The 9,772-nt window shown below is 35.0% G+C and overlaps 2 protein-coding genes across 6 annotated transcripts; one reads left to right on the forward strand and one right to left on the reverse strand.

The window, feature by feature from the left end:
- Positions 1-387: 387 nt before the first annotated feature.
- On the forward strand, positions 388-5,054 carry WRKY3 (WRKY DNA-binding protein 3). Its single transcript, XM_089721601.1, has 4 exons — positions 388-1,112; positions 2,635-3,332; positions 3,412-3,570; positions 4,362-5,054. The coding sequence occupies exons 1-4, from the start codon at positions 630-632 to the stop codon at positions 4,630-4,632; spliced, it is 1,611 nt and encodes a 536-aa protein (XP_089577727.1). The 5' UTR covers positions 388-629; the 3' UTR covers positions 4,633-5,054.
- Positions 5,055-5,253: 199 nt separating this feature from the next.
- LOC105630499 (beta-hexosaminidase (DUF1336)) lies at positions 5,254-9,517 on the reverse strand. 5 transcript variants are annotated; one of them, XM_020677952.3, is made up of 11 exons: positions 9,366-9,517; positions 9,077-9,218; positions 7,994-8,356; positions 7,809-7,898; positions 7,363-7,725; positions 7,128-7,269; positions 6,874-7,036; positions 6,639-6,767; positions 6,360-6,554; positions 5,930-6,052; positions 5,254-5,819 (listed from the first exon to the last, which is right to left on the reverse strand). In XM_020677952.3, the coding sequence occupies exons 3-11, from the start codon at positions 8,268-8,270 to the stop codon at positions 5,706-5,708; spliced, it is 1,596 nt and encodes a 531-aa protein (XP_020533611.1). In that variant the 5' UTR covers positions 8,271-8,356; positions 9,077-9,218; positions 9,366-9,517; the 3' UTR covers positions 5,254-5,705. The 5 variants fall into 5 exon arrangements, with proteins under 5 accessions (XP_020533611.1, XP_020533613.1, XP_020533614.1 ...); XM_020677954.3 differs by having other exon boundaries at positions 9,077-9,199; positions 9,366-9,512; XM_020677955.3 differs by lacking the exon at positions 9,077-9,218 and having other exon boundaries at positions 9,366-9,512.
- Positions 9,518-9,772: the final 255 nt, after the last annotated feature.

Here is a 9,772-nt window from a genome sequence, read left to right on the forward strand (position 1 = left end):
AACTCAAAAGTAAATCATCTTGTGCCAAACAAAGCCGTAGCGTGACAAATTTGAGAAATTGAGATTATTAGGAATAATAATAATAATCCTAAATCCTAATATACTGCCAGTTTGCCAGATGAGAAACCATCTGTAAATAAATACAGACAAAAACAAACAACCATTGCCACTTGCTACAAACTTACTTGCCCAATTACATCACATGTTTCCTCCTCCATCCCTTTTTTTTTATTTTAATTTATTTATGTAATTACTTCCCAAAAAGACATGTTTGTCTCAAAATCTCTTAATCAATCCTTCCGATTCTCTAATTATCAGGGATAAAATGGTCAATTCGACCCATAAAAGTTTTATTCGGACAACAAAACAGACAAACGTTTTTTATTTTTTAAATTATCGGTATCTGCGGCGTGGACTTTTTGCAGAATTTCAGATCCGCCAAAGAAACCCAAAGGACGCAGAAAGAGAAGTTGAGAAAAAGCAAAAGCGAAAACAGAAGAAGAAGAAGAAGAAGAAGATGAAAGTCACTTACGATTATAAGTTTTTGTTTTTTGTTTGGATAGAGAGAAAGTAAAAAGTGGAAATATTTATACATAATCATTGTTGCAACTTTTTTCAGCCTAATTTTAATGGCTGAAAATGGAGCCCAGCGGCAGCAGCAGCAGCCGCCTCTACCGGCGGCATCGTCTTCTTCATCTCCTCCGAAAAATTCTTCCCCTGCTTCTTCCCGCCCTACCACCATCACTCTCCCTCCTCGCTCCTTTAACGAAACGATCTTTAACACTGGCTCCGGCATCGGTGTCAATATGGGATTAGGCTTCAGTCCTGGCCCTATGACTCTCGTTTCTAGCTTCTTCTCCGATTCTGATGACTTCAAATCTTTCTCCCAGCTTCTTGCAGGCGCCATGGCCTCTCCTGCCGCTGCCAACAATAATAACAAACTTTCCTTTCCTTCTCCTCCCCTTCTTCAGGAGGATAAAAGCTCCGCTGCTGACGTCAGCAAGCCGAACAATTTATCCATTGTTCCGCCACCGCCGATGTTCTCTTTGACTCCGGGGCTTAGCCCGATGGCTCTCCTTGACACGCCGGGGTTGGGACTCTTTTCTCCTCAGGTAGCTGATCGTTCAAATATTTGTACTGGTTCATTAATCAGATGTCATTTTGTTTAGTTCTTGGAAATATTAGTTTTTATTTTTTGTTTTTACTTTCTAAACATTGCATAGTTTTAGCAGTAGATTGACAGCTTAAATCGTTTTGTTGATACGTTAACCTTTTTCAATTTTGCAATCTTCCTCGTTGCACACGAGGAAAAGGGTTTGGTGGAGGTTTTTATTAGCGAAATGATAATTATTTTTAGGAAAATTATTGTTTGATGCCAGAGTTGTTTTAATGAAAAATGTAAAGATGTAATGTGTGTTGTGTGTGTACTTTTAGAGTTTGCAAAAGATTTTGACTCTACCTTTCAAGTTCTTTTTTTCTTTGACGAAGAAATTTAAGCTCAAATATTCACGGGCCAGTTTCATGTATTGAGAGTTTCATCAAGGATAAGATTGGAGCATTATTTTGGCTTGTCAATGTTCATCTATTACTGACATCATGGTTATTTTGATTTGTCAATGTTCATCTATTACTGACATCAATCTGTGAATGGAACCAACCACGTGACTTCAATACTTTGATTCATGGGATTTTTTTTAATCGATAAATTAAGGAATGGGAGTATTTGGAGTTCAGATATTTAATACATTTGGCATTGTTCTGCTTTATCACGTCCATAATTTGCTGAGGTACATTGAGCTAGTAACTCAACGGCCAAGTGCTTGCCATGATTTACATCACCTCCACCTTGAAGGTTTTTTTTTTTAAAATGAGATTATTGTTGTGATTTGGGGCTCTATTTACCATCATTTGTGTGATAATTCAAAGATTTAAGTTCTTATCACCAATTCTGAAAACCCTTCTTTCTTTGATTAAAGTGAAGATGTTGTTGAGCATCAAATTTTGGATGATGCTTGCCAAAATTTTGGCTCTCCAAAGCTAACAAAGATACTTTACTAGAATGTGATGCATAATTGAGTCCTATCTCTCTTTTTACATGATACTTTACTGTAGTAAGTATGACTGTGTTTTTGGCCATCTATTGCTTAAATTCCTGTGGATCATGGCTAACTTCCCCTACTATTTCTGCATCATTATTTATTTGTAATTGCATAAGCTTTGGATTTTCTCTTTTGTTTTGTTAATATAATATCAAGTGGCTGAATTTCTGTCTTTCTCAATGACGGCATGGTCATCTTTCTGTTATATCTTTTATGCAATCTCATTAAATGCTGCATTCTTCTGATACTCAATGACTATTTTGTTTTCAAAAGTCAAAATGTATAAAAGCAACAATGAGTGTCAGCATGTGGTCTAGTAGTGCAAGTATTGGAGCAGTAGTGAGATTAGCAACTTGAAAAAAAATACTTCTGTCATTTGCTCACTACTTAGCGTTTGATCCAAAAGAACTTTATGCTTATAAATATATATTAGATCCAACGATGCTAGCATGTGAATGATGTATCAATAATGTGTTTCTGTTTGACAGCCAATTCTGTTATCATTTGATAATTTAATTGTTTATGAGGTTTGCAGGGACCATTTGGAATGACTCACCAGCAGGCCCTGGCACAGGTTACTGCCCAGGCAGCACAAGCTCATTCCCATATGCACGTTCAAGCACAATATCCATCTACATTATCATCTGCATCAACATCTTTAACACAAGTTACATCTGTCAGTACTAATACAACAACTCGCCAGGAGATGCTAACCTCAGTGCAAGACCCTAGTTCATCTGTGAAGGAATCGTCAGACTTCTCATATTCTGATCAGAGATTCCAGGCTTCTTCACTTGCTGTCGACAAGCCTGCTGATGATGGCTACAATTGGCGAAAATATGGGCAGAAACAGGTGAAAGGCAGTGAATTTCCTCGAAGTTATTATAAATGCACACATCCCAATTGTCCTGTCAAGAAAAAGGTTGAGCGATCTCTTGATGGTCAAGTGACTGAAATTATCTACAAGGGGCAGCATAACCATCAACCTCCCCAACCCAATAAGCGTGCAAAGGATGCTGGAACCTCAAATGGAAATTCAGATAACCAGAGTAATTTTGAACTAGCTTCTCAATTGCAAGGTGGAAACGTGAATAAATTGAAAGATAGAAAGGATCAAGAATCAAGCCAGGCTACACCCGAACATTTATCTGGGACAAGTGACAGTGAGGAAGTTGGTGACACTGAAACTGGTATGAAAGAAAATGATGAAGATGAACCTGATCGCAAGAGAAGGTACTTTTATACGACTAAATGCTATGTGGTAGTAGGATAGTCTATCATGCATGTCTAACAAAGTCTTTTTGCTATGCAGAAATACAGAAGTCAGAGTAACAGAGCCAGCTTCTTCACATAGAACTGTTACCGAGCCTAGAATCATTGTGCAGACTACCAGTGAAGTTGATCTCTTGGATGATGGCTATAGATGGCGAAAATATGGACAGAAAGTTGTGAAATGCAATCCTTATCCAAGGTGGTTTTCCTTAGCCTATATGATTTTAGCTTGTATCAATCATGTGAATGAATGCTGTTCTTTGGTTCTAATGATCTTTCCTTATGGATTGATACTTTAGTAGGCTTTGCTGTGTGCATAAGATGGTCAAGATATGAATGCTCCTTTCAAGCATTATTTATCTGCAAAATAACGCCAAATTTGAACGTGTTATTTTCATGGTTTGGGGTTCCTATAGTAGTCATTAACATGTCAAATGTAACCAAAATGATTTGCATATCAGTGAAATTGATATCTTCTAATTTCAAACCAAAATAGCCTTCAATTGCCAGACATTGTTAAATTGGTCTTAGGAACCTATTTACAGGATGCAACTGAGTTCATAGTTCAGGCTTATTCTTCATCCTGTCCTTGATATCGTTGAATCATCTTTATCGTCACTTTTCTTCTCTCTCTCTCTCTCTCTTTGGTGGGCTTTCATTACTCTTTGCTGCTTTTGCTGGTCATTAGGGTATTTTATAGTGACTAGTGTTTTCCCAGTTAAAGACTGAACAACATTTTTCTGATTGAATGTTTAACACTCTTCCATACATATGATTATTTAATATTTGTCACATGGCTTTGTAGTCTTTTCAGTGTTAACAACAGTGTCCTGAACCATGTATGTGCTGTTAGTATCATGTTCATCTGTTGCTTATTCCTTTAATATCAAATCTAAAAATCCATTTTGCAATTGCCAGATTTTTCATCCAAAATATATGTTCTTTACTTGCCTTTAAATTTTGTTGTTAACAATTGTTGCTGATTTACAGGAGCTACTACAAATGCACAACCCCTGGCTGCAAAGTCCGTAAACATGTCGAAAGAGCTGCAACAGACCCAAAAGCAGTTATAACAACATATGAAGGCAAACATAATCATGATTTACCAGCAGCTAAAGGGAGCATCCACAGCACAGTCAATAGTAACTCAGCAGAGTTAAAACAGCAAGATATGGAGAAGCAAGATAACAGGAGAGACCTTGGTTCCAATAATCAACAACCTATTGCACGGTTGCGTTTAAAAGAAGGGCAGATAACATAGTTTTCTTCTGGGAACATCGGCAAGATACATCTGCTGAAATTTGTTTCTCATGACTCGGTTGCGTTTAAAAGAAGGGCAGATACATAGTTTTGTTCTGGGAACATCTGCAAGATACATTTGCTGAAATTTGTTTCTCATGACTTACAAGGCCATTGTGTTGATCAAGGCCCATGTCACCAACTACTATATACACGATAAACAGAAAACCATAAATAGAAGATAAAGAGAAGTCAATCTAGGTCAAAGTTTCTTGGATTGAGTTAGAAGACAATATTGTTTTATGTAAACAGTTTAGAAGGTATATTTTTCATTTAAATGATGTTCTGTGCATTCTTTTGTACAATATTTAGAAGCCATGTTGCATATAGTTCTCAATTGTTCCTTTTGGATTCAATATTTGACGATGCAGATATTTTTCAGTACTCTTTTCTTTTCTTTTTTGCTTTGTTTCTCAGTAGTTTAGTTCTTCAAATCCATGTGAAAAGATGGTGAATGCAGGGGAGCTTATCATCATTCTGAGTTCCAAAAAAGTCCAAGATAATATAATAAGAGTAAAAAGTATATAATATTATTAATAATAATAGTAAATACAGATGACATAGGTCAAGAAAAATGTTGATGTATATATAAACAGTAATCAAAACTTGAATTGATTTATGCAAAGAATACATTAAGCTTAGATGAAAGTTTATCTTTCGAATCCAATCTTCGACTGCACAACCAAATCTCAATGCCAGAAACCTCATTTTGCTATCATTAGCTTCTCTAATATCAAATGATCCAGGAGAGAGTTGATCAGATCCCTATACTCCCTTTTAATACAGTTTGTGCAGTAAATCACAATCTAAGCTATTGTTCTTGAAAAATTCACTACTGTGATACACCATTTGTGTAAAGAAAAAAGAATATTTATCTTATATGAATAAAATTAAGAAGAATATATTTTCATATTCAAAACAGAGACAGAAAAAATTTCCATTTTTTGCCACCTGTACAGGTGATATCTTCTGGTTGACTACAAAACACATCTGTTGGTTGATGTATGTGCCAGAACTATTTGGCGCAGATAGGCCTCAATCATCCCTAGTAGTTACAATGGTGGGTATTTGGCCGTGATTTACAAAATCGATCTTATTTAAGCGAACGCAGCATAGCACTTGCTCTGGTAGTTCTTCTGGTTTTTGTGCCTGCGAAAATTATAATAGAAAAAAAGAGTTCACATTATCTGAGGTTCATTTGCTGCAAATGAAATGCAACATTTTCTTTATGTTAGCATTAGTGACTAGATGATAAACACCTGAATGGTTAAGCCCACATTAGCTATTCCATGCTTCATTCGGTCTCGGAATGCTTCGAGTCCTTTCCGAGATATGTAGCTGAACCGATGGATATCAAGGTCAATCTCGAAGTAATTTGGTCCCTGCATCACCATGAGAAAACATTAAGTTCAGAAGACAGGGAAGCGAAAAAAAAATAATAATAAATTATACAATTTGCAGAAAATGCAAGACAACATAAGCAATGCAGAGAATGCTATGAGTTGCAAAACTGACAGTATATTGTTGAAAGATCAAAATGGAAATCCTACTAACTAACTTATTGATTGGATGTGTTAGCATTTCTTGATTCTAGTCCTTTATTTAACTAAATGAATGAACATTATTTTATCGTCATCAAAATTAAGCACTTAACATAAATGTAATATGTGAACAAAAAGAAAAAGTTACCCTGAAGAACTCGTGTTGAGGGCGTGAGAGGACCGGCTTATCATTATAAGCGTGTATAAGCTTCTTTTCTGCAGAACTCAACTGCAAGTCTTCTGGATTAACCAGACCTGCCAAAATCTTTAGCCTTTCTCTGAAAGGAACTGTGGACTCCTTTGTAAAGCCTCTTACCTTCTCCATATCATCCTCAACCATTCTCTGAGGCAGAAAGCAACGTAAACAATCAGCAAAAAAAATATCATACAAGATGTTTTCAAAGAAAGATTAGTGTTTGCATAATACCTTGATAGTCTCTTGAAAATGAGGAGAGATCTCTTTATTGAAATTTTCATTTATTTTGAAATATAATACAAGGCTCATGCCTTCTCCATCGCAATCACCTTGAAACATGGCAACAGGATAAGTAGGAAGCTGCAAAATCAAACGGCAAGAAAGCAAACACAATAAGCAACTACTAAAAACTTAATAACTAATATATGACAAGCTCTAAGCATTTAAATTTTGAGGGAGCAATAACCTGTATGTTAAGGATCAGAAGTGATGGAATTTTCTCATGTGCGGGCACATAAGGAAGTTCAAGATGTTGAGCAATATGATGTGTCTTTCTTGGACATGCAAATAAATCAACACCAATTGGTATATATGGGCTGACACCTGGAGCAGGGCTTTTTTGCTTATCTCTGCATAATTAGTTTTTGATGTATTAGAAAAACCACATTCTGATACTGAACTATGCACAAATGATATGCAACCAAGTGACTAATAATATGCCTGAAATAATTCTCGCCACGGAGTTTGAAAACCGAAGGTGAAACCTCGGACCAACATCCTGGAAGTGGCTTCTCTACTTTTGAACCTGGAATTTGAAATCCTGCTCTTGGGTGATACAACAATCTCCCATGACCTGCACCAACTTTTTCAATGAATATTCTTTTTTAGTAAGCAATTAGATTAAAATCATTTAAGGACAAGGCATATATTAAAACCAGCTATAGCATATGCTTACATATTTGAGTCTTTTCGTCTCCATCGCAGGATTTCCTCTTCACAGATACCATTATAACAGTTGATTTTCTTCTATTTTCTTGAACTTTCTCCCCAGAATCATAAGTGAGTTCTTTAAGACCTTTAAAGCTTCCATAAGGATCATCTAATACTTTCTTTGTCTTAGTGGCAATATCCTCACCATTAGGAACTCCTCCATCGATTTTCAGGTAACTTTCATAAAATCCCTCGTATTTCTTGCTCCCGGTGTCTACGAAGCACGAAGCACTTCCATACTGAACCACTTGAGTGCTTTGGCACAATGGCACAATGCCAGTGCTTTGGCACAATGGCACGATGGCATTCCCAACACAACCAAATCCATCTACCATACCAAAAATGATGATTAAGAAAATTTATATAAATATAAACAAATATTACACTTTTTAAAATTCTTCTTGCAAGTACCTCCTCCATGGACACTAATGTAGTCATCGTCAGAATCTGAGTCTATAATACTCACAGAATCAAACCATACTTCTTCCTGTTGGCATATTCCTATAAAGAATGAAAAAATTAAATGATTATTATTCAAAATCAAAAAAAAAAAAAAAAAAAAAAAAAAAAAAATAGAGGGAGAGAAGAGAATATACCTTTTGCATCAATTTGGCTATGATTCCATTGAAGCTGAGTCACATGGAAGTTCTTGTTAGTAGTTTCAGATCTTCTGCAAGTCGTAGCAGCACCCTTTTCGAAATCAAGATGAACAAACTCACTAACAGCAAAATCTCCTATATCAGAGCCACTAAACCTTTTGATAGGTACATCAGAAATAGCAGTGGGAATCTTCCCACGGCGTTTAGAAGATTTGTGGTGGTGTTTCCTGTGTGTTCTTGGCCTTGCATTGGCTGTTGAGACGCATCCACCCATTTTGACAGTAATAATCACAAACTAGTATAAATATTTATTTCAAGAAAAAGTGACCAAGAACACAACCTTCAGTCAACAAAAGGGACCTGCAATATTTCCCAGAAAAAGAAAATCAAATGTCAAGAAAAGAAATTGTAGAAGAGGGAACATAAAGATTTTTCAAGAAAAATAACAAGAAACATACAGATTAAGATATATTTAATACATGTTTAATTCTTTGTCTAGGAGCATTGGATAGGATTAGGATTATATATTTTTTATGTTAACTAAAGAATGACTAAATGAAATAGAATGTAAAACAAGAGAAAAATATTATTATTATGAGTCCACATCATGTAAGATAGTAAAAGACAAAGAAATCTAAATAATTTGATCAAATGATGAACATGAATATTAACTATTAAGTCTTTATCATAAGGTACAAGTTACTAGTAGTCAAAATCTGCAGTCTTGACATATTAAAATAATTAGAAATATATTTTTTTAAAAAAAAGAGCAACTCAGGTGCTACTTACTGAGTTGTCTTTTAATAATGTGACGCTGCAAGAATAAAAGCTATTAAACCAAAACAATATTTGTAAATGAAAACCCAAATGTTAAAATTTGAAAACTAGGAAAAATAATCCTAAAAAGAACAAGAAATGAAAATTAAATTTTCTACAACAGGGGAAAAAACTCAAAAGTAGGAAACTTTGTAGATACTAATAAAAAAGGAAATGCATGAAATAAAAGGAAACATTGAAACAAGCAATCATCACATCAGAGTAACAAAAGCAAGAAGAAGAGAAACAGGGGAGAAGCAAAACCTGAGAAGAAGTTAAGGGGGAAATCCCACGAAAGGAAATGAAATCAGAGTCAGCAAATTCGGATTTCCCCCATTTCTCTCTTTTTCTTTCGCTAGCTCTCTCTGTATGTATATATCTGTGAGACTACAACCACCAAAAGTAGCTGTAAATCCCACAATCGAAGTTCAAATTAAGAAAAAACAATAAAAATAAGAGAAACAGAGACTAAAAAAACTAAGTAAAAGAAATGAAAGAAAAAGAGTTTGAGAAAAAGAGAGAGTGAGGATCTGATTATTAAGACAACATTTACCAAATTCAGGCTCCGCTTAGTTCGGATCCCATTTTGATTTCTTATCGGTAGAATGCTTTTAAGCCTCTTATCTATTTTTCTCTCTGTTTCTTTTTTATATTTTTGCTCTGTTTATGTTCTGTCGCCAGACATTTCGCGGGCTATTCTTTTTTATGACGGAGCCTCCGCCTACTCCGCTTTGTCTTTCTAGCACTTGTTGTCATTTATGAGTTTTAATTTATTAGCTTTTATATTTTTATTATATTTAGGATAAGACAAATTTTTTTCTAATGAAATTATAGCTTTTTTTTTAAGTTTTACATATATTTTAGGTATAGGGTTAAATGACAAAAATATAATAATTAGTAAATATTAAAAATAAAAAAATTGTAATTCATCCATGCCAAAAAAAAATATTAATGTCACAC

This window comes from Jatropha curcas, chromosome 5, assembly GCF_041381405.1.
Source record: "Jatropha curcas cultivar XTBG-Jc1 chromosome 5, XTBG_Jcur_1.0, whole genome shotgun sequence".
NCBI classification, from domain to species: Eukaryota; Viridiplantae; Streptophyta; class Magnoliopsida; order Malpighiales; family Euphorbiaceae; genus Jatropha; species Jatropha curcas.